The sequence below is a fragment of the Maylandia zebra genome, linkage group LG19 (assembly GCF_041146795.1).
Source record: "Maylandia zebra isolate NMK-2024a linkage group LG19, Mzebra_GT3a, whole genome shotgun sequence".
Taxonomy (NCBI): Eukaryota; Metazoa; Chordata; class Actinopteri; order Cichliformes; family Cichlidae; genus Maylandia; species Maylandia zebra.
In genome coordinates, this window is record NC_135185.1 from 21,802,473 (window position 1) to 21,827,142 (window position 24,670).

Below are 24,670 nucleotides of genomic sequence, written 5' to 3' on the forward strand. Positions count from 1 at the left end.
GAAGTTAACCTTTATTGATTTTTTTCAAATGCCTGACTCTTAAAAGTGATAGTTTGCTGTTTGGCTTAATAAGATTTGGCTTTTTTCTTTGTTGCCTAAGCCATGCAATTTTCTTGGCTTACACTGCCCTATCAAAATAGCACAGACGAGGCTTCCAGGCTTTTTTCAGCTAATAGGGGTGTATTTTAGTCCAGTTTGTATTTACTGAATCTGTCCCCCACCCCCAATAAGAACACTTAAATACTTATTTTTTTTCTGTTTAGCCATATATCAGTCTTTGCCAAAACACTGAAGGGTAATGGAGGTGGGGGGAGTGTCTGCAAGACCACTTTGGTTTAGCCTGTATGCTTGATGAATTGTTGCTTCAGTTTGTAGCCAGTGTAATTGTAAGCCAAAAATGTGAAGAAAGCTTGCAGTGCTCTCTATATCAGCTGCCTTATTTTTTCATAGTTGTGAAATTGTGCAAAGTCCATTTGCTTACACATGAAAATAAAGAGACTTAAACAGTCTTAAACTCATTATTATATATATATATATATATCCTCCTTTCTCGTCATAGTTGCAGCTGGCAAATGTGTAAATACATGTGGGAAAGTTGAGGACTTGGAATGACAGCTACATACAGTAAGATGACGTTTCTTTTAGAGTCACATGACTCTTTTACAGTAAGTCCAACATGGCAGACGGAGTGGATCTTACGCGGTAACTAAAGCAACATTTTAACTGAAACAGAAATTGAAGACTACTCTGCAACAGGACATTCGCAATGAGGGAGAGACAGAAGAAGAAGAAGGGGAGGACGTGGGCGGAAGCAGCGAAAACGGTATTCTTGGTGTTTTATGTAGCGTTTGTTGTGGTTGTTTTCCTTGAACGCTCCCACTTGTACAACTGTGTTTATGAGTTCACGACCTGCTGGTGAAGATGAAATGTTGCGTGCACCGCGCAAGGCCTGTGTTGACGGTTCGACATTTGGAAAGACCGCTGTCACTACTAGCCTTGTAGCTTTCATCAAGTGGCACCTCAAAGCATAAATACAGCGAAATAAATATAAGTCATGTGCACCCAAGCATGCCTCTGAACCCACTGTATGTGTTTTGTGGGGATAGTAAGGCTGACAGGTCTCGTAGGATATTAAGTCCAATGAAGTAACCGTGAAGTAATCACGCCAATGTTGCGCGCTAGCGCGACTAGCATGGGCTAACGCCTGCTAACGCAACTCTGTTCGTCAACAAGTTTGATTTGTATTATTTGGAAATAAACCACTACAAAACCTCCTGTTTCCGTAGTTAAAGCAACCCAAGAGCAAACTACTTAACTACAAAATCGATGACAAAGTCCGTCTAGTCATGCTAGCGTTTTGCAAGAGTACAATATATGTTGTTAGCATTGAGCTAGCTGACAGCATAGCATGCTAACGAGTATAAAATTATCAAAACGTCCAATAGTAATTTATAATTTAAGCACATTGCAATCGGCTGTAACGCCTTGCGTTAGCTTCATACAGGTATTTACACTTTATAGTTTGCGCACAGCGTGTAGTATGCTAACTGCATAGAAAATAAATAGCGATAACGTTTGTAGGACTCAAAGTTATGTTTCATTGCAGTGCTCAAAACACTAGCTAAAGTAATTCAAGGCTTTTCGAGAGGGTTTGGGAAAAGTGTAAGCGCTACATCTTAAGGTCAGCCATAGTAGTTTTTTTTAATTACCGATTTAAAGTTGCTGATATGTTGTTGTTATTATTATTATTATTACTATTATTATTATTATTATTATTATTATTATTATACTGTTATGAGAAGCTTTTATTGTCATGTTTTTTTTTTCAGCCAACACTCAGAGAAGTGAGATGTTACAGCATAAGGTGGTGCATCCACCTCAAACCCAAATGAAACTTTAATTTACCACCCCTTATTTATTACTAGACGGATTCTGTGCATTTTCTCCAGAGATTGCAAAATATTCATGCCAAATATATTTCTAATAGTGGAAAAAAGGAAGAAATACAAAACACAACTGTGCTGTGCTTGTTGACTGGATCATTTTAACCATAGTACAAACTAGTTGAGTTTTTGCATAAATTGCTCAGGCTTTAAGCTAAGATTGAGGAAATCGTCCTGGATCAGGCAAGTCTTGCATCGAAAATCAATAAAAATCAAGACAAAAACCCTAAAAAGGCACACAATCATTAGAACAAATAACAATTAGTAGATTAAAAAAAAGCTTAAAAACCTTTGCCACTTCTCTGTCAGTCAGTCATGAGCACTTTGCAGTTTAACTGACAGAGAAACAAATGGATATTTACAGTGGTTATACTTAAGGGGAGCCTGTACCTCCTACTACAGATAAAATCCTGTTAGCTTGCCGAACAGTACAGAAATATCTTGGTGAGTGAGGAGTGTTGTTCCTGTGGTTATTTATTTTAATTTAATTTTACTGATGTGTAAAAAATGTGATATCTTTAATGAAGTAACCTTTGGACTGCCTCTTAATTTCTGAATATTTTTCCTTTAAATAATCTCTCAGCAAAATATAATCATCTGCATTTTTATTTTCTAGGTTCTGGAGAAGTACCCTAATACACCTATGAGCCATAAAGAGATCTTGCAAGTGATCCAAAGAGAAAGACTTAAGGAAATAAGGTACACAGGTCCTTGTTGTCATAGCTTTGGAGCTGCAGATACACTTCATATATGAGACATTTTCATGAGAGCACAACAGGTGTCATCTGTCATTTCTCAGCTGCTCATATCATGTGCCTTTTTGTTATTCACATAGTCACAGTTACTTTACTCAATTAATAATTGTTTTATTTCTTTTTGTTTCACTTTCACTATTCTCATCCAGAAGGTAAGAAAAGGTAGCCCCCCCGCTTATCTTAACAAACTCACAGCAATGCAGGTTTGTTTGGAGTTGCCTTTTTGCATGTTAATAGGAATAACATGTTCTAGGTGAGGTTGCATAAAAATGCAATGCTACGTTCATAGTTTGAGCTTCCACAGCCACCTGTTGCATAAAAATTACATTTTCTTTTTTTTTCCGAGTAATTAACAAAATAAAAATTAGAAATATTTAAGCATAACTAGAGTAATTTCCCAAAAATTAAAAATAGACTTTTGTTTTTTCTAGTAATTATATTGTTCAAAGCCTTATGTGTTATACTGTGTAAAGCAGCACAAATGCAATTTGACCAAAAAAAAAAGTAAGGTTCAATTTGTCAGTCTAGATTTGTGCATGACTTAAGCAAAGCTTGACAGATTAATTTTTTTGCAACAGGCATTTTTATGTCAGACCCCTTTATTCTGTGAATATCGGTCCATCACTTTAATTAGATGAGCATTGGATCAGTTTTCTGCAGCTGATTTCTCATAAAGCACAGAGCAAATTTCCCCTCTAACTGCACTGATGCAAATCTGACCTAAACTCACACATGTTTTCCTGATGCATGATAGCAGCTTCTCCCAAGTTACCAGACCAACCTCTCCCCTTCCTTCGTCTTTTCCCAGCCATCTGATTTATGGGGGAACAGATGTGTAAACTGTGTTTTTCCTCTTGTGATCCAGCGGAACGTCGCCGCTGGCGTGTCTGAATGCAATGCTGCACACGAACTCTCGTGGTGAGGAGGGAATCTTCTACAAAGTTCCGGGCAGAATGGGAGTCTACACATTAAAGGTTTGTGAGACACAAGGCACTGTTTATTACTCAGCCAATACAGGAAAAAAGAACTAGCACATGTTTTTCTTTGCTAATTGCAGCTTTTCGGGTACCTGGACACAAATTAAGTTATGAATGTACATGCCGTAGCTGGTCATTTTCTTATTTACTTCTGCTTAACTGTTCCTCCGCTCTGTTTCCTGCATAAAAATAACATGGAGTCTTTTGCTCTGTTTTTCATATAGAAGGACATCTCAGATGTGGTGAAGGAACTGTCGGAAGAGGGCTCTGAAGAGAGCAGTGACAATCTTTCTGACTCTCGAAGCTCAGAAAACAACAGTAGTGCTATCAGTCAAGAGGGCAGGAGAGGAAGGTGGATGCGAAGAGGTATTGTGCCCTTGCATACAGGTTCTTTAATTAACTTACACATGACCATAAATTTTAAAGTCACTTGTTTGCAATGAGTTTCCAGACATTTCTTTGTTGCAAGATAATTTGGTCCTACCTTTACTGCTACAACATTAATATGTGCTGTCTGTTTGTAATCTAATTTGTAATTATGGCTTTAAAAAAAAAAAAAAAAGTACTCATTGTAATTATCATAACTCACCATTGCATTGAAATACTTCATAACACAAAAATGTGTGCTTTATATGAAGTATTTTTTTATTTAGCTAAGAATGATGAAGATTTTAGCTGTAACTGTGAATTAACATAATTGATGCAAAGCAGTAAATTCCGTTAAAGTAAATATTTGATAAGCAGGCTACTCAGCATCACATTTCAGACATGCCAAAAATTTAGTTGTACCTGATGTCTCAAATACAGTTTTGGTAGGTCTTTTAGTTTTAAGTGTTCACCAGGAATTCTCAGAGGGTAAGAAAATCATATTCTATCAATATGTAATGAGTATTTGTTTTTTAACTTGTGACAGCAGACTGCTCAAACATTATGGTCCAAGTCAGTGTATGAACTGTACCAGTGTATACTTGTAGTGGATGAAATTTGCAGCTGTAATTTTGAAATGCACTGCAGGATGGCTGATTTACTCTACTGAAAAGTAGACTACAGAGTGAATAAATGGGCAGTTTGAACAGTCAGATTGTCTGCCATGAAGAAAGGGTCTCATTCTTAATAGCTCGATTACATGTTTAGCTTATATTTCCTGCAGATTTCAAACAAAATTATCCATCCATCTTCCTCTGCTTATCCAATTTCGGGTTGCAGTGGGGCTGGAACCTAATCCAGCTATTACAGATGAAAGGTTGGGTACACCCTAAACAGGTTGCCAGTCTATCGCAGAGCTAGTTGATGGAGCCACACAACCATTTGTGCTCACATTCAACATTACACCTTAGATTTCCAGTATAACTAACTCAAACTAGCTAACCTGGTTAAACTAGTTTTAGTTGCATGTCTTTGGACTATGGAAGGAAGCTGGAGTTTGCAGTGAGAAGCTGATTTTAGATATGAAATCTAATTAACTTTTGCGCATAAGATTTTGGAAGTACCCATCATATTCTTTTAACACTTGAATATCATTATAATGTATCAGTGCAATCTCTGGAATGTTAACTATTTCCCATTAAAACAGTTTTAATGTGTTTTTTTTTCCTGAAAATAAACAAGAAGGTGATATGAGAGACACAATAAAGCACATTTTCAGCGCACTTAAAAATGTTCGAGGCACTTGGTTTTTTGCTTCTATATCTGTCTCTCCTTGCAAGAATTAACAGTAATCACCCTTCATCCTCGGATTAAATTTTTCCTGATATCAGTTTTCCATCACTTTAATATCTTGATTAAATTTTTCACCATGCTCATCACTGACATTGCTCAGATTTGATGGAAAGAACGTTGACAAAACAATAACATCATATCATTAACTGATATGATTTCAGCATGTTAAACACAAGTTCTCTGCTCTGAGATTGCCAAGAAAATTCTGGCTACTTGCACAAATGTTTCCTATGCTGCTGATCCAGCTGGCTACAATTTCCTTTCAAACTCATCGTCAAGCATCAGTTCACGGATTTCAGGACTAACAAAAACATCTTTGTTGATTTTGGCTTCACTTTTCTCGAGACCAAACTTACATCTTAAATGTTGAAACGCATTGCTGTGTGTGTTCAGTCATCCCAGTTGTCCAGTACTTGGAATGGCTTAACCAGATGAAAATGGTTTTCAGATTTGGGGTCAAAAAGTAAATTTTGAAAAACAAAACACTTGTTGATCAGTGTTATAGATTTGAAATATGTCACCATTATCTAACTTCCAGACCACCTATATAGATTAACAGTGAATACTACTTAATAAAGCACTGAAATATGTCTTTACTAACTCCTTAAACACCTTTAGATGCAACCCCTGTTGACGTTTATTAAAGAGTGAGCGTGTGTTTTTTGCTGAAGTGTCATCACTGTTCATCAGTCAACAGAGAAGGAAAAAACCCCATCAACAGATCATAATGCAATAATGTTTGGCTTTTTTTTTTTTTTTAGGTGATTGTAGCTGATTGGTTATGCCAGTTAGAGTTAACACCCCCCTGTCAGCTGATGATGTAGGTTATTGTGGAAACACCGGAAACTAGCTCAAGTCGCATTAGACATGCCAAGTTGGAAAGTGGCTTTACCACAAACATAAAATACACCACCTCATCAAAAACATTTCCTGGAATACACGCAGCACTGAACATGATGATAGCGAAAGGTGGGTTTTATCTTTGAGCTTTACTTTGTCCTTAATGCTGTCTGATAATTGTTCACCAAGAGCCTGCTGGCAGCGCACAACAGCCACATTACAACGGTTTCTGATCTTTTGTGATTCTGTGGGGTTAAGATATTGCTTTATTGTGAAATGAACACCTGATTGTGCCTGATTGCAATGCGGTTTGAGAGAGGGAGCTTTTCATCAAGTGCCAATTATTTTGTTTTCCTCAGGTTGTGGTCTTACCGATTCTTATTATTTCTCACTGCCACTTGAATAACTTAAGTGACGGTTAAAACAGGAAACTGATTTTTCTCAGTATGACCCGTGACCACTTCCTCATTATGCACAACTTAAAAGTACCAAGCAAATAACCTTGGTTTACAGCTGAGTAGGAGGGCTCTGATATTGCTTTATTTTTGAAATAATCGATGCAAAGGACTGCAAAGTCAAATGCAAATTAGGCAGCACTGGGAAGGAACTGCTGCAGAATGTAGAAAGATGTTCTGTAAGAAACAGAAGGCAGATAGTAGGAGGGGGATTGTTCTGAAGTTGAGCTCATTTTTAACAATATGATATTTTAGTAAGGTAATGTAATCTGCTTCTTTGTCTACAGAATTGGTTTCAGTTTCGCCAAAACAAAAGCACAATGTTATAAAGTCTGCACATCGCCCTCAGGAAATGTATTTGGTAACATCTGTTTTGTGCTTCTGTATTTCATAGTTCCCTCCAAGCTGCAGTCACAGCCGTCGTCTCCACAGCCTCGATGCTCGTCGCCGTCTGTCCCCACCAGTAAGCTCATCTCTCCCTCGCAGAAACACAGCAAGAAAGCTTTGAAACAGGTACAGCAAACAACATATATTTCTTGTTGTTTTTCTTTTTTAAACATACATTTAAGTTGTTAACTTATCCTCCCTACTCAGATGAGTAACATGAGTTCCTGCCACACCCCACTCCCATATAAATCACTCCCTCTGTGTTCTGCACTATGCAAATCCACCCTTTTGTTTTTACATCGGTATACAGAGTGTGGAGTCTTAGACTTGGGCTCTTTTTGGGCTACAATGAGCAATTAAATTTGTATGATTATGTTCATTACTTTGTTTTAATTGGCAGCATATAACTCAATGGTAGTGTTTCAGCTGGTGTTCTTTGTTTTTTTTGTTCTCTATCTGACATCTTGCTGATTATTTCAAACATCAGGGAGAAATGCCTGTAGCTGTTTTTTTGTTGTTTTTACAGTGTTAATGTTTTCAAAGAACCCATTTCCCATTGGCTGTCTTTTGCCTTTTGTGTTCCATTTAATTAGATTTAATTTGATTGCACACATTGTAATTCACTCCATCTGTGCTGGTGTGAATTTGTATTCATTATTTGGGCGTAGGTAACACTACAAGATGGCGACTTGGCTGAAACATTACTGGACGGATCTGTTTATTGTTTCCTATTTTATATCTTATTGTGGTGGACCTCCTTTCTTTGCTTCTTTAAACGTGTAGAGAAATTTGTGACAAATTTGATCTGACTTGTTCTCAGATTTACAGCAAGGCGAGGATTTATGCCTCTGTTATGCAACCTATGTTCCATTGCTCTGCTGTTATTTAGCTGTTATTTAACCAGGCAAGTGGCCCTTGGGGAGCAATTGCAGGGAAACAGAGGGTTACACATATTCACACTCTGTTTTTCTCATACTGCTGGCTATTTGCGTCTTTCTGTGTTGTTCATTTTAAGGCCCTAAAGCAGCAGCAGCAGAGAAACCAGCGTAGACAGGGGGGAATGCCAACCTCCTCCAGTCCAAGACTGCTTCTGAAAACCCTTAAAGACATGGCAGATAACATTACAACAAAAACTGGTAGGTGGTAACTCTTACATTGCCAAATTGTTGGATAGTTTACTGATGTTAATTGCATGATATTACTTACAGTTTTGTAGATAGATGATGGATAGTGATGTAGTTCTGGGAATTATCCTGTTTATTATTGCAGGTTTTTATAGCTAGACTACAAAAGGTTATGTATCATCATCATCCAAACATGACTCATATAATTGGCAGCTTTAATGTGGAAACTGAAGCAGTCGGATCTCTGGCTTTCATTTCTCAGAGCATTTCCTTTAGCTCCTCTTCTTCTTTCCAAACAGATTTATGCCACCCAGTCGTACCCAGAAAGGTTCCCCAAAGGTCCAGTCGCCTCAGTGCAGGTAATTCAGACAACTGCTTTTATTTAAATCAGTTGTGTGGAAATTTTTATGATTTAATTATAATATTTAACAGAAAAAAGTTAGCAATTAGTAGTTTCCCTGTAGTCCTGCTTTGTTTTTAAGAAGCAAATAAAAATACTCTTTAGGACAGTTAGGAGCACAATGGCACACAATAACAACCTCTTAGTGTATTTTAAATCACTCCCACATTAATCAGCCTGATAGCACAAATATCCATTAGTATGCCACAAACAGTCACACACACACTATTAATTCATATGTGAGTGAAATTTTCTAACATCGGGTTAACCAAATTATTTACAGTAAGAATTTTTGTTTCGAGTGTTAAGAATAATCTGACAGTTGGGTTTAACTTTATATGTTCAGCTTTTCTGTGTCTGCTTGTAATCTAGAATTAATTGTCTGCATAGTTATTTCTTAGGTGTAAGTAAAATTATTCTACTTTGACAGAAAACAGTTAAGTAAAACAAATTATTTTACTACATTTAAAAGTGAACTACATAATTCACAGTTGTTTCTTTGCATTATTGAATCTCCCTTGGTTTACATCTGTTTCCTGTTTTGTTTGTATCGCAGGGCAGATAAAACGTGCCAAGTATAAAATAGACGTGGAGACGCCAGACTCTATTTTGGTTAACACCAACCTGCGAGCAATCATCAACAAGCACACTTTCTCTGTCTTGCCTCCAGACTGTCAGCAAAGGCTGGTCAAACTTCTGCCAGAAGTAGACCGCCAGGTAGCCCTAAAATTATACATATGTTATAACGTTTGCTATTTATATTACATTAAATGTAAATGTGTAAGTAAAATTGTTGCTGTGTGCAGTATCTGTCAGTCATTATTTGATATATGCCTCATAAAATATCTTTTTAATCTCTGTAAAACATTTGTATGATTCTTGATGCAAATTCTAGATCATAGGCAGAATCCAAATAAGGTCAATGTACCGATGCAGTGATGTTGATCGTCATGCTGTTAGTCATAACATTGTGCCTTCTCTCCTCAGGCTTGCATGGACGGCCTTCTGAAGGTCACTAGCTCTGCCTTAAACAATGAGTTTTTCACATCAGCAGCTCAGTCTTGGAAAGACAGGCTGGCTGAGGGTTAGTTCAAAAGCTTTCAGTTCATAACTGCAAAATTCAATTCACATTAAAAAAAAAAAGCACAACACCAAGGTTTACATTTGCTCTTTTGTGACTCTTCCATTTTTAGGGGAATTCACTCCTGAATTGCAGCTCCGAATGCGCCAAGAAATTGAGAAGGAAAAGAAAGTTGAGCACTGGAAGGAAGCCTTCTTTGAAAACTATTATGGGGAGAAGTAGGTTCTCTGTTTCATTTATAATTTCTTGATCCACTAATCCTACCTAGTTCTCATGAACCTGGACATCATACAGTATCTTGCTAATCTGTCAGTCCAGCTGTTCGGTCTCCACTTGGCAGGTGAAGATCTTTAGCCCCGAATAAGTGTGTCGTAGGTTTGGGGTTGTTTAGATGACCAATTCTAATATTTTAGCTAAAATTTTAGAATCTCTGTGTTCAGGGAGAATGAGTATGAGGCATGTTTGCTTGGCTTTTCTTGTGAGGACATGTATTGGTGTTATTGCTTTCCCGAGACTCTAACCCCACCTAATCCCAAGTTTAACCATCACAAATAAGTGTGACATCTTTATCCAAACCTTAACCTAAACCAACTTCTTACTTTAACTGTAAAAAACCCCATGTCTTCACTCTCAGAAAGCCCTTTGAAGGCTTTCAAAGAAAATGAGAGCCAAAAAGAGTTCTCAGTCTTACCAAAGGTCATCTAATCCTGACCTGGCAGAGTTTTTAATAAGATATCAGGACAGGTTTTATTTAATTTTCTTTATATACTGTCCTTGGTGTCCTGTATCAAATGACATCAGTCACTCATGCCTGGTCTAAACAGCCATGGCACAGTCACACACACCTTCAGTTAGTTCACTTTTACAGCTGTCATCTTTTCCATCATCCTCTAGGGGAACTTTAGGGGACATCAGGAAATTATATCTACAAAAACTGGCCTAGGTTACACCCTCCCTTATCTTGCAGTGTAGTATTTTTTTCTTAAATATCAAAAAAGACTAAAATCTTAGTACTTGTAGTATTTACAAAAGGAAAATGGAACAGTCACTTTTCTTAAGAATATTGATTGAATATCTGTTTCTAAAGGATATTTACTTTCTGTATAACATATTGGAACAGATTAACCAAACAGGGCAAAATAGTATGTCAGTGCAATGCCCAGATAGCGCTCATAAATGTCATTCGTTTTATGGATGTATGAATTTTTTCCAACAGTTTCACTTTTAATGCACAACTTCAGATTAGATTCTGTGATTCAAAGATTTGTCATTTGTTGTCAAGTTTGTTGTTAAAAATTAAGCAATTCATAAGAAAAAGAACAGATTGAAAAGTAAAATACTACAATGAATAAAACAATACTAGCTGATTAATAGTTTTTAGTTTGTTTGGGCTATTGTCATTTTCAAAGCTCTTCTTGTGTATTTTTAAAAAAAAATAATTTAAAAGATAAGTGTTTAATGACTTTTTCCTCATTCAAGAAAGACTTAATTCGTAGATTTATGTTTTTTTTTCTCTCTTTTTCTTTGTCTCCCTTTCTATTGTACAGTTCTGGGCTCAGCTATGAGGAATCCAAAGAGCTGACAAAGGCTGATTTGAATCAGGAGTCTGCCAGGCCTCAGTCCCCCTCTCATCAGACAGGACCTGTCGCTCAAGCACTAGAGGAATCTAAGTGCACCAAGGACAGCAGCCTGACTGATGCTCCTGCAAAAGACGTAAAGCCAGCGCAGACATCGTCACAGGAGCCTCTGAAAGCACTGCCTGCTCAAAAAGAGCCTGTCTTTACTGCAGAACCCATGAAGACGCGACGCTCACAGTATGCTGAGGATCGGAAGATGAATACAACTGCAAATACTGGACTGGCGGCTGCAGTGAGAGCACCAGAGGTTGAGAAACGTGGTGAATGGAGTGCAGCATGTACAGTGCCAGAAAAGGAGCACAAGGAAGACATGAAGGAGGAGAAAACTGAACGCTCCCAGTTGTCTGTGGACAGCAGCCCTCCACCAAAGGCTAGTTCAGAGTTGAAAGAAGTTCAGTCGGTGTCTATGGTTAAGCCTGCTGCAGAAAGCGAAGAGATCATCTCTGAGCCCAGTGGCTCCTCAGAGCCACTGAAAAGGAAGTCTCTCAGTGAGATAGAGGGTGAATTAACACCAGAGAAAAGACCCCGCATGTCGTCAGTTTCTTCAGTGTCTTCATTCTCATCTGCGTCTCCCTCAGCATCATCCATATCCAGCCCTGCTACACCAACTTCAACAACAAGTCAGAGGGTTCCACCACTAAAGGTAGGAATAAATGTGGCAGCTCAAAGTCTGCTCAGATCACTCTATTTTCTGAGCGGACCTGACAGGTCTGTAGCTTTATCTTTTCAGAGTTGGGAAACTATACTTGCTGAGTATATTGTTAGTCTCACTATGCTCCAAAGACTTAGAGTTTTCCCAGTAAATCCCAGAGTTTGTTGTTTTGTACGTGTGGGAAAATAAAATAGGATACAGCTTGAAGCCTATTTATATTGTTATATGTTTTTTTTTTATTTATATTTTTTAGATATACAAATGGGAATTCATCTCCGTTTTGTTTTTTTTCCCATTTTGCAGATCCCAGTATCACGAATTCTTCCCTTGCCTGTGTCACCTAGCCAGATCTCACCGAGGACTCCCCTCCCAAGCCCACTTAGTAGCCCATGCCGTACTGGTGCTCGCACTTTGGCAGATATCAAAGCCAAAGCTCAGCTTGCCCGAGCACAACGTGCAGCAGCAGCATCATCTGCTTCAAAGGGGGCAGTGCCAGGCCCAGGGCCAGGTGGAGGCAGTAGTGAGCAGACACACCACTTATCCAGCCCGACATCCCCACAGGGATCTGCTAGGTTAGCAGCCACACAGTTTAGTATATCTTCTCCTTGCCAAGTGGACTCTTTTGGTCCATGTAGCCCAAACCAGTCTCAGAAGTACTTAAGCAAAACTGAAGAAAAACATACAAGTCTTTCTGCTGGTACAGTCAGTACAGGAATCCATAGCGTCCAAAAGAGTTCAAGTGTATCAGCACAACCATCATTGGTGCATGCTTCAAAGGAACAGGAAATCCCATTAACTGCTGGATCAACAACCAGAATCAGCTCCTGCATCCCTGCAAACAACCCGCTGGTCACTCAGCTTCTGCAGGGCAAAGAAGTTCCACTGGAGCAGATCCTCCCAAAACCGCTATCCAAGGTGGAAGTAAAGATGTCAAACTTCTCCTCTGGTACTATGGCAAAGGCGTCACATTCTGCTGAGCACAGGGCTGAGAAGTTCAATACATCAGGCCGAGCTGGTGTTTTCTCAGAAAACACAAAACATCACAGGGAACTTCCTGACAAGGAGACTCAGGAGCAGATCCTACAGGCTCTAATGCAGAGGAAAGTCCAACAAAGTCAGCCTTATGGAGGGGGTGTAGGGCCTCAGTCACCTCAGTACAAAGTTCAGCAACTGATGCACGCAGAAGAGCGACAGGATCGATCCAGGATTTCTGTTGGTTTTTTGGGTCGAAGGAGGATGCCAAGGCCTGCCATGACAGGACATTACCTGCTCAATGTCTCCACGTATGGCAGAGGATCAGAGAGCAGGAGACTTCACCTGTCTGCCATTCCAAACACAACTGTAACCAGCACAAAAAGGGAAACCACAGAAGCAGAGGACGCAGCCAAGGAGGACCAACCAGCCAGGAAGGTTTTTCTGTTTCCTTCTGGGGTCAAAACAGAGCAGCAAAGATGCTCAGTAGGCAAGTCTAATGAACCAGCGGGCTTTCAGCATCACTATAACATAAAGACTGAGCCTGGATCAGAGTATTTTGAAGCTGGTGGTGATAACAACAACACCAGCGCAACCACCAAAGACACCAGCCCCTTTTCTCAATCACACCGAAGGCACCTCGAACTCTGCAATAGTAATCAAGGAAACTCCGAGCCATATCTTACCCACGTGGATCCCAGTCACCAGCGGCCGACTGCCTTTCAATCCCAGAGAACACTCGATAATCAGGAACCCCCGGTAGCGTCACGCTACGGTGGCACTATCAGCATGTCCGTACCTCACACTTTGAACCGCAGCACTGCAGGCACCGGCTCTTCCACATCCTCATCAGAAGCTGATGGTGGTGGCATCCACGGGAGCGTTATGTCCTTCTCAGTGACTGTTACCACCATACCTGCTGGTCACTCATTAGACCACGGCCACCAGGGCGAGCCCTCACCTGAACAGTCATTCATTGAGGGCTCCAACATGGAGGACGTCCAGTCTAAATGCTACTGCCGACTGAAGGCAATGATCATGTGCAAGGGGTGTGGAGCTTTTTGCCATGATGACTGCATAGGCCCCTCAAAACTATGTGTCTCGTGTTTAGTGGTACGATGATATTAAATTAACAGTAACAAAAAATTGGTTAGAGTTGTATTGTCACAGCACAAAGCAGAAGCAAGTGTTTTAGAATCAGTGCATAATAGGCTGAAACATGTTAAGTCACACTCTGGAGAAAACGGCTCTAGGATCGGTTCGTTGTGGGAAAGGCAAGGATTTACACTGGATGGTCTTGTTTTTCCACTAACATCTAAGAAAAGTCGTTTTGTGCAATTGTGTCATAGAAATGCCAATCCATTTTCAATCAAATGTTGTCAGATATGTGAGAAATGAAAACTGGCAGTGTTTGCACTTGGCTAGATTAGTGTGATATATTTTTTTAAATATATATATGCGTCTAGTTTTTTGTTTTTTTTTTTGTTTTGTTTTCTTTTTGAGGAGGGAAAATGAATGTTGCTATTTTTTTTTTTTTTAGAACATAATGACTGTTGTGCTTTAGACTGACACTTTTTATTATTGGTCCTAATCAGTTATGGTTTAACGGCAAAAAAAAAGAAGAAAAAGGGCGCTAATGATAATCATTTGATGTAGAGTACCTCCTATTTGGCATTTATGCACGTGTGGCAGGGAAATGCAACTTACAGTAACTATTTTATATGAAACTGTACTTTTATTACTGAACACACTCAGATTTAAGAACTAGAAATGAACATGTATAGTTTTAGTAAGAAGATATAGAGTGATTTTTGAATTATACTTTATATAAATCAACCTGACTTGTTTCCAAGGCAAAGAACTCGAAAACCACCTGGATATAAAGTAATAACAGTGTACAGCACTTAAAATCAAACCTAAAGAAAAGAGAATCATATATAATTCCTCTATAATCCTTGTTGGTAAATTAAGATCTTTTCACTTCCAATGAAGGTCTGAAGTCACTTCCTACTGCGTGAATCAGCATTTCCTCCCCAAAAATCAGGTTTGTGGATATGATCTCCCTTGGTGTGGGATTTCTAATGCTTGTGCGTCTGTATAGATAAATCAGCAGTGGCAAACTTAATTTAAACACTCAAGGCGGGTGGAGAAAATGCTGACAATTTTGTTAGTTTGCTGTATATACTTGCTCATGTATGGTATTTGCCTAGATGTAGAAATATTGTTATTTTATTCGTGCTGCACACCTTGCTTGAGCATAACTGGCTCTTTATTTCAAAATGTTTTTCTTTTTTTGTTTTTGTTTTTTTTACTGTGGAATGAAAATAGAGAAGAACAGTGAAATATGCTAAAAACAGGTACAATATGTCACCAATACATCAATAAGTGAGTGTAACACTTCACTTTAACGTGGCCTTTTTCCAGGAAATTAAGAGAGTGATCCTCTATAATACTGTGGTTGGAAGTATTGTAAAAATGATATTTGTCACATATGTATTTAATCAACAGTAATTTGTCTTTGTGATGCACAACACATTAGTGGTGTCAGCACTTGTTATAACCTTTGCAGGCCCGTTATGATGATTTTAACATTAGTGCTTAGTGCGTACTGACTTGTAAAAAGGCCACTGTGTTTGAAGTGTTATCTCCAAAAGTTTTGTGTTTTTGCTGGTTACAAATATTGACACATCTACTATATTTTAGAATCTCCTGGAGGTACAAAACATGACCTCTTTTATAGCAATTATTTCCAAGGTAGTATGCCAAAGTCACCTTAAAGAAAACAAAAAATAATCAGAAGTTGTTTTTAAATGTCTGACTAGTTAATCAAAGTAATATATTTTAATTAATATATTTTAATATAAAAGATCTATTTGCTAATTGTTTTTGACAAATCAACAGGGTATTTACTATATTAATATATTGGCTGTCCCGTTCTTTCCTATAGTGTTTTTTTTTCTAGGCTGGACAGACCACCGTGCAGAATAATCACTTTTCAAATAGTCCAGGTATCTGATATTCTGTATGGTCCAGGTTTTTTAGTGAATCCATTGGTCTATATTTTTCAATGAAGATGTTGTCTAAAGTGTAGCTTTTACTTGTCTATTTGCATCATCACTTTATGAAAAGATAATGTTTTAATGCACCATTTAAAAGTCATTCATTTAATATAGTTTTATTTTTTAGTTGGTGGGTGTGTCTTGTGGAAAGTTGTTTTTGAGGGCTAGAATCTAGTAGGAGTTTCACAAGGCATAGAAATTTCACTTATTAAGGACATAATGATGTTTTAATTAGTGATACAGATGTCTCTTTTATTCTCATTTTTGATCCCCATTAAACATTTACGTCATATTTGGTTGAAAGTGATGTTAGAGTCCTGCTGGACTGGATTGCACTGCAAAAAATATTAACAACAATCATTCTCAATCCTAAAGGCAGCTGACATTTTGGTTAATGATGACTGAAACAAGAGTCCAACAGCAGTCCCAATCAATACTAAGGCTAACTGTGTGTGTGCATTTGGATGTGTAGAGCACATCATATAGAAAATGGCTGGAAGAAGGGAAGGGGGGGGTCTCCACTTTTTTTCCCTTCTTCTTTTAATGTCATGTTTGACACTAGGTGAATTTCTTAAATGTCAGTGTCATTTTGTCTCCATTTAAAACTCCAGGTGAATGTAATATAGTAATCAGAACTTGTAAACAAAGTGTATTTTATCAAAGTAATAGAATATTATGAATAAATAATAATGGAAAAAGTTTCTTCTTTGACTGCATCTTCATTTTATTGTATTTTTTGTCTTTGGTACTATTTATAATTTTATATATATATATATATATATATATATATATATATATATATAATTTATTTTTTTTTAAAGCACAATAATGTTACGACCCCTGTATGGGCCAGTCTGACAAAAAAAATTCTGTTGCTCCAAAGTTTGACATAATAACCCTGATTGCTGTAGCTGAGTTATCCCTGACTGTCTTAGAAAAATGTAAAAAAGAAATGTGGTGGGGTGTCTCCTAAAGATCTCTGCCCTTAGGAGGGATACATGTTTTTATATGAGGTCACCACACTGTCACAGTTGGGGAGCGGGTATTATTTTCATTAAATAGCTTCAAAAAATAAACTATATTTAATTTAATATTTAAAAACATTTGGGGTCAGTATATTATCCACAAGAGTCCAGTTGTTGAATAAAGAACAGGAACACTCTATGACGCTGTTGAACTGCATTATGAGAAATGTAGAGCCCAGGAGTTATGGAGCTTGGTTCTCCAGACAACTAGAAAGTCATGATACTTTTCCGGTCTTTTAGAAAGTATTTGCGCCGGCCACATCTCTTTCTTTCCCCTCTTTATGAAAGTCCCAAACTGCTGCAGTATCCCTTTAAATGAGTCTAAATGAATTCTGTGCTTCTTCCTATTCAGTGTATAATATTGGGGATTATATTTCAGAGTAACAGCGGTATTAATAATAGTAGTGCGCCTTTAACCAGTGTGCGTGCGCACATGCGTAAAGTGTACTAGTAGTTGGTCGCGCATGGCATCTTCGTGCCTGCTTGTATCTACTGTCCTCTGCCGCTGGGTCGCTGACGATGCCGAGCGGAGCAGGGCGCCTCTACGTTTCTGTGTGCGGCTACAACCGCAGTTGCGAAGACTGAAGTCGGATGAGACGGGAGAGGGGCTTGAAAAACGACGATGGATGGTCCGAGCTGTTTCTCATCGCCCGGACAGCTTTAACATCAGGGGAAACGCGTGGATTTATTAAAGGTGAGAAGTGGGGCTGTCCAGCACGGAGGAAATATCCCCCTTATTCGCCCATAGCCACTTACATCCTCCCTATCTGATGCTGCTGCTGCTGCCACCGATGATGATAATGCTCTAAACGCAACCTGCGCGATTTTCCTCCGGTAAAGGCCAATTCCCCGCCATGTATCTTACTTGGCTGTGGAGACACCAGTAGGATTTGAAGAAATGCAGAATTGTCATTGTTTGTTAACCAAAAAAATACAAATTAAAAAAATAAAAAATAAATGTATGGACATCACGACACACATTCCCCACTGCGGAAATAAGGTAAATAGGCGGTTAAATCAGCAACATGGCTGCGTTGATGCTCTGCCGTCGCTTTAGAAGTGATTTTTAAGTGTTGCGGTGCTGCTCAGCGTTAGAATTAAGGCTCGTAGAAAGGGAGAAGTGAATGATATCAGCGGCGGAGAGATACTGCAGTAACCGAGTCCTTATGTTGACTCGCGTCAAAGGATGTTGTCATTACCTTGGAGCTGAAGGTGCGGTTACAGTAAAATGCACCTTTCCATGCCTGTGATGATTACTACACAGTCTGACTTCACTGCAAGCATCTGACATCCAAATTATTACGAGCTTGTGATTGTTTATGGGGAGATGAATAAATGGCACTAGCCAGAAATCCCATTGATCGGGACCGGTGAAACAGTGATCACACCGACTGTGATCTGAATGTGCTGAATTTATTTTGGCATGAATTATTAAAAACTTCCATCAAATAATCAACTTAACCGTTAAACTGTCATCTGCTTACAGGCTCTGATTACACGTCTGTGAACACGAACTGCCAGTGTGCAACCCTTGTTGCATACTCATGAATTTCAGCAGTTACCTCATAGAGGGAATTTATTTACAATGAACCATTGTGATATTTTGCTGACATGTCTCTGCTGGGTCTTCCACTGCATAACCAATGTTTTTTAACCATTTCGCCAAAGGGCAGCCGTGCCCCTTTGACATATCTGCTCTAAAAATGCCCCCAAAGCTCTTTTTTTTTCTCTATTTAGAATCACAATTATGATATATAATTGGTCTGACTTTATCCAAACTACCATGCTTTGCCAGCTCCAAAGGCATGTGATGGTGTTTATAAGCACTGAAGCTGATTTTTGACTATTGCACAGAGTGGTTTTGCTGCTTGTGAAACGAGTGGTTGTTGTCAAAGAGCTGAAGATGAGTCATTCAGTTGCTCAAAAAAATTAATTATTTGGAAAAAATCTGACATTTCGTTTGGTTTTTCAAGCAAACATCAGATTCCCACAACTGGATTTTCTGCTTTACTCAACCCGCTGTTTAGGAAGTGGGAGGTTTTGCTTGTTAGAAAGCCAGGCTGTAGTTAAAGAAATCACCCAAAGCTGTCGTATGGCAAAAATATTGATTGAACATTTGAGAAAAATATCAGCAGATTGTTTGATGTTGAAAATAGTCTTTAGATGTGGCTCTTATTATATTAATATCTATTATTTAAAACTTAATTTCAATGAAGCGTCCCCTTTAAAAATCTTTGCTGGCTCTTGTAAGCAGCACAGAGAAATGTTCAAGACAAGGGAGAGGTGCGAGTTTGTGACTGGAAATAGGCTCTGTCATAACATTAGAGATCAGTCTGTCTAAAACAAGGTTGGATAGAAGTGAAAGCAAAATAAAAAAAGGGGGGGGGGGCTTCTTGTCTACACACTTCGAACCTTGGCTTCTATGGTTTGCTGATCAGCTGAATGCCCTCAATTCACCATGAGAATAAGCAAGTAATCTAAACATGTTTGGGATACTCTTGAGTCCTTGGTCCCAGGGACACCCAGTGCTAATGGCTTATTGGCTATCCCTAATGTGCTCTGTGTCCGTCATCATTAAGTGGTTCCTTTGCAGCTCAGTCGGTGTCATTAGCCCACAGGATGCAGTCACTGCTGAGCGGGATGTCATAGAGAATTATCATTTGCACAGACCACAGGCACTGGAGTGCTCCCTTGCTGGCTCACCAGTATCTCTACAGGAGGCGATGGAGGGGAGGTTAAGAAAAGCACAAAGTGAGAGTTAATAAGTCCTTGAAGGAGGTAAACAAGGGAGGTGTTAATTACTTATTTAAAAGTCTACTACATTTTGTCAGCGTGAAATAGCTCATCTCTCGTAGTAATGGTGGTGTCGAGTCAATATCAAGACACCCTCGCTGACCTTTTTCAATTTGTTTTTTTTTCACAGGGTCAACGTTTAAGGCTTCACTTTGTTGACATACAGTGTGCGGCAGGTAAGTACTTTTAAAATCAGTGTGATATAATATGTCACATGTAAAGCATGTCATATAAGCGCTTGGTAAGCAGGAAAGGATACGGTGTCCATGTGCAAATTGTCTTCACGGTAAATTATTTTTGTCAGATAAGAAAACAAGTCCAAAAGAATTGGTGGTAACGGTAAATTAAATTGTCCTGTGTTTGAGAGAAGTGACACTGTAAAGAAGTGACTGGAATCACAATAATAAAAGCCATGGAGATGCTTTTGAAAAATAGTACAGAGAAAGAAGTGAATGAAGTAATGAAACCTGTGTTGTTTCAAAGGGGGCTTTTCTTTCCCTGCTGAGCTGAGAAGAAAACATACACCAGCAGTGAATCCTGTTTGAAAATGCACAACAGAGTCAACAGTGAAGTTCAATCAGGCAGCAACAGTTAAAGCTGTTCAATAGGCATCTCTTCTTTGGTATCAGATAATTATTTGGGGGCACTGAGAAATATGTACATGCTCGTGAGTTTAGAGCTAAATAGATTTTGTCATCATATTTTAAAAGATTTGTAGAGATTGCAATTTCCTTGGCTTCTTGAGATTTTCTTTCTAAGAACTGCAATAGACAGCATACTTTTCTTTAATGCAAAATTTATTTTCACTAGTAAAGAATTGATAAGATTGAATAATTTTGCCAAACTGCAGTAAGTTACACTTACTCTTTCATTGCTCATACCGAGGCTGATACTGATAGCTTTAGCCATTTTGCCTTTGCTACCTTTTTAAAATATCCATGTTCAGCTTGGTGAGGGGGATTTAAGTGTCTTATTAAATTTGTTGTTCCATTTTGTGGCGATTTATTTTGCCAAGGTTTGTGTCTTCACCCAATAAGATGCTAGTATATGACTGTTTGCCTATGCCATTGTGGTCTGGCCCATAATAAGCCATATATGTACATGAGGCTGACTGGCTGGTCACCTGTCTGGGCAAAGAACACTGGAAATCAGCTGATTCTGGTCTCTTGTTGGTCAGTTGGCGCATCTCTAGTTATTTCCACTTCCCCCAAGAGTTAGATCGCGTAATTGATCTAAAACATTCTCACATTGGTAAGCTAGTATAGCCAGAAACTGGTAAAACTGTCTATGCAGAAATACTGGAATACTATATATAAATATCCCTTATGTAACCCACCCTAAACTACAACCTATTCTGGTCATTATGTGAGTTTTAGAAGCTGGAGAGCAAACAATTTCCACATTTTCAAATCTTTATACTAAGCTAAGCTATTTGGCACCTGATTGTAGCTTCATATTAAACCTACAAATGTGAAAGGATATATTTTTTTATTTTTCCTTATATACCTAATGAAGGAAGTAACATCATCCGGACAGTGTTAAACTCTTCTTTTTAATAAAAGTCACAGTTCTGACACGGCTATTCTTTTACCAAGCACACTCTCAGTATAATGTATATATAATTTCTTTTCAGTTCTCTGTCCCTTCTCGGTAATAGGGAATGGACTAGTAATAAACAAGTGAAATTTCAAAGCAAAATCATCTACATAGTTGACCAAGGTTATATTGATGACTAACGCTGTCCTTTGTGCAGAGGGTAAATTGCAAACTTCCTGCTGGTACAGCCGTATTCAAGGGTTCATCTGAGTGTTTCAATAATTCATTATAGCCACATAATGGATCACTTACTGTGTGCCCTCCACTGGTAAATGTAATTTAGACTTGAACACCAGATCCTTTTCTATTCTGTTTTATCCACAAAAATCATCTGTTCTGTATATATCTGCATTTTCTTTAGTTTTATGCAAGAAGTGTAGTTCATTCAAATCCTTCTTAGTCCTATCTCTATGACTTCTGACACTGAAATGAGTTGTGTGTTGCATTTATTACTATGCTGCTGTGCAGTAAGCACAGTAAGAGTAAGTGCTGCATGCACTGGTGTTTGATGTGCCACAGAATGATCGAGGAAGGCAGTAAACGAGGCAAGGCCATGGTGGAGAAGAGACAGCTCTTCATGGAAATGAGTGAGTGGAGTCGACTGCGAGAGATGTCTTTTCACTATCTCATGTAATGCACAAACATGCATGGTCCCTCGCGTGTAATTCCTCCCACACAGAGCGTATCACTGATTAAATAAACATTCAAAAAGCTTTAAGTGATATTTTTACTTTGATATCAGATTACATTTGTCAGGTATAGATGATTTTTTGAGACTGCGTTTCTCTTATTTTTCAGGAGCTCAAAACTTTGATGTCATCAGACTGTCAACTTATAGGACTGCCTGCAAACTTCGGTTTGTGCAGAAGAGATGTAACCGTAAGAAAAAAATGTCACCTCTTTTCAGCCGTTATAACACCAGCAGAAACATTTGTTTGAACATGAATGCAGACTTGATTGATTGTATTCTGTCTGTTTGCCAATCCCCCCTCACAGTTCATCTGGTGGATGTCTGGAACATGATCGAAGCCTTTCGTGACAACGGGCTCAACACATTGGACCACAATGCTGAAATCAATGTGTCACGACTGGAGACTATTCTGTCTTCCATTTACTACCAGCTCAACAAGCGGCTGCCCACCACCCACCAGATCAATGTGGAACAGTCCATTGGGCTCCTGCTCAACTTCATGGTGGCCACATATGATAGGTATGGAATAGGTGCACAACACAGAGAAGTACTATACTGTAGTCTAGTCTGTAGGTGGTGTTGTTTGGATAGAAACAACAAACAACAAAAGAGTAAAGGCACAGCTCTTATTTAGGATCTTTTAAAGATAATATTTACCAAAGGAGGGTGGCACATTGGAGCAGTGGTTAGCACTGTTGCTTCACAGCGAGATGGTTCATGGTTTGAATCTGCTGGCTAATAGCAAATTCAAGATAAGTGTAACTGCAGGACTGCAAGAAAATTTACTGTATGCAGTAAAAAAAAAATTCAACAGAACAACAAGCAAAGATGAATCCAACATGAGTTTTGCAATAAACTGTAAATAGTTTTTATAAATAGGTTAAAAAGACAAAAAGTGGCTACAGATTACTGGATCAAGTCCACTAATATAAAACATGTGGAAACCTCACATTGTCACAAAAGAGGAGCTGAAGCCATCAACTATTTGACATTGTTGCTTCAAATCAGTTTTTAGGTAATAATCAATTCTTAATCGCTTATAAAATGCATTGCTTAAAAAAAAAGCTTTTTCTTATTTGAAATAAGATACACAAATCACACAGATATCACAAAGATACAGACTTGGCACTGACTGAGGAGACACAGGAAACACGGAGCACAGGAGGAGCACAGGAACAGAAACCAAGAAACCAGAAATGATAAATTATGAAATCAAAGACTATATAATAACTGAAAATACAAAACACTGCGTCACTGACCCAGGACCGTGACATAAACTTTGTCACCTGCTATCATTCTGTTGTCAGTCTGCTATTGAATGGGTCAAGCTGGCAATTACGTACTTTATCAAGCTAAGTGTTTTTCCAGTGTTGGATTTAGTGTAAACTTGTTCAGCTAACATTATCTCAGGATGGTCATGCAGTTGAGTCGTATTCCCAGGGTATTTTCATTTATTATTTTCTATTTATTTTCATTCTTTTAACAAAAAATATTGATATTTCATGTCCCTGGGTTAATACAGTATCACCATGCAAAAAATCACAATACTGTGCTGGTTCGATTTTTTTTCCCGCCACCCCAAATATCTCAGCAATTGAAGTTCAAGAGAAGAAGTGACAGTTCTAAAAATGATCTACAGCAGATCAATGGTGTCGAAAGTCATCCCCTTAATAGAAGAAAAAACTAGTAAAAAAATCCATCAAAAACCTTACACAGGATCCGAGAGATACACTGGAGCCTGCAGATAATCCACTGTTTGCTAAAGCCTCAAAAGAAATGGTAGGTTGGCTGTCAAGGAAGGGAAACTAGGATAAAAGACTGAGGTGTGCCAAATTACACAAGAACCGGAATGAAAATCAGTGGCAACAGGTCTTGGATTCATATGATTAGTATATATGGAGGAGATCAGGTACAAAAGTATCTGCAGCTATCTGTAAAACACAGTACAGACTCTGTCATGGTTTGACTTTGCATTTCAGTCAGTGGTTTTGGGGGATCTTATCAAAATTGATGGAATTATGAACGTAGAAAAGTGCCATCAGATTTTGATTCGCCATGCAATACCATCTAATATAATCTGATTAGCAACAACTTCATTTTTCAGCATGACAATGATCCCAACCTTGCCACTGCAGTAAAAGCATACCTGGATAGAAAAACAGTAGAAAACTATCAGTCATTTGGAGTGGCCTCCCCAGAGCCCAAACCTCAACAGAATTAAACAAAAGGGAGCCAACATCCAAAGAAGAACTTAACTTTGAATGTCCTTCGGGAAGTGGGAAGAGAACTATTCCTGACGACTACTTAAAGAAATGGCAAGTAAGAGAGTTCAGGTTGTGTTGACGAATGTAGGTGGTTAAATTAAATACTGACTTTCAAGCTCACTAATAAATCAGTAATTTCGGGAGCCTTTTCTCATCTTCCTAGCAAAATATATAGAAATCTGAGGTGGCTCTGGACTTTTGCACAATGCTCTTTTTGAACCTTTTTTAAATCAAGTGCAGTTTTAAAATTTCAACCCATAAATCTTCACAAATCCACATTTCTGACTCTGTGATTTGTCA

General features: G+C 38.5%; 2 protein-coding genes across 7 annotated transcripts in view; both read left to right on the forward strand.

The window, feature by feature from the left end:
- Nucleotides 1–641: 641 nt before the first annotated feature.
- asxl2 (ASXL transcriptional regulator 2) lies at nucleotides 642–16,702 on the forward strand. Of its 2 annotated transcripts, XM_004540222.5 has the most exons (12): nucleotides 642–823; nucleotides 2,560–2,642; nucleotides 3,564–3,672; nucleotides 3,900–4,041; nucleotides 7,084–7,202; nucleotides 8,092–8,212; nucleotides 8,500–8,559; nucleotides 9,157–9,317; nucleotides 9,588–9,684; nucleotides 9,794–9,899; nucleotides 11,229–11,961; nucleotides 12,274–16,702. In XM_004540222.5, exons 1-12 carry the CDS (start codon nucleotides 767–769, stop codon nucleotides 14,062–14,064), a joined length of 3,579 nt encoding a protein of 1,192 aa, XP_004540279.1. In that variant the 5' UTR covers nucleotides 642–766; the 3' UTR covers nucleotides 14,065–16,702. The 2 variants fall into 2 exon arrangements, with proteins under 2 accessions (XP_004540279.1, XP_004540280.1); XM_004540223.5 differs by lacking the exons at nucleotides 642–823; nucleotides 2,560–2,642; nucleotides 3,564–3,672; nucleotides 3,900–4,041 and adding an exon at nucleotides 4,082–6,363.
- An 812-nt stretch (nucleotides 16,703–17,514) lies between these two features.
- Nucleotides 17,515–24,670, forward strand: part of dtnbb (dystrobrevin, beta b) — a 39,315-nt gene continuing 32,159 nt past the window's right edge. For all 5 annotated transcript variants that reach the window (XM_004540225.3, XM_076877367.1, XM_004540228.3 and 2 more), the window contains exons 1-5: nucleotides 17,515–17,720; nucleotides 19,950–19,995; nucleotides 21,935–22,002; nucleotides 22,214–22,294; nucleotides 22,412–22,625. In XM_004540225.3, coding sequence (XP_004540282.1) covers nucleotides 21,936–22,002; nucleotides 22,214–22,294; nucleotides 22,412–22,625 — 362 coding nt within the window. In that variant the 5' untranslated portion in view covers nucleotides 17,515–17,720; nucleotides 19,950–19,995; nucleotide 21,935. The remainder of the gene's footprint in view (nucleotides 17,721–19,949; nucleotides 19,996–21,934; nucleotides 22,003–22,213; nucleotides 22,295–22,411; nucleotides 22,626–24,670) is intronic.

What these genes read in the sequence shown, in the direction of transcription:
- asxl2 (XM_004540222.5), top strand. Translation starts at nt 767, where the DNA reads ATGAGGGAGAGACAGAAGAAGAAGAAGGGGAGGACGTGGGCGGAAGCA. An exon ending in TGGGAGTCTACACATTAAAG is followed by an intron (nt 3,673 to 3,899) that starts GTTTGTGAGACA and finishes TTTTTCATATAG; the next exon opens with AAGGACATCTCAGATGTGGT. An exon ending in GAAAGACAGGCTGGCTGAGG is followed by an intron (nt 9,685 to 9,793) that starts GTTAGTTCAAAA and finishes TTCCATTTTTAG; the next exon opens with GGGAATTCACTCCTGAATTG.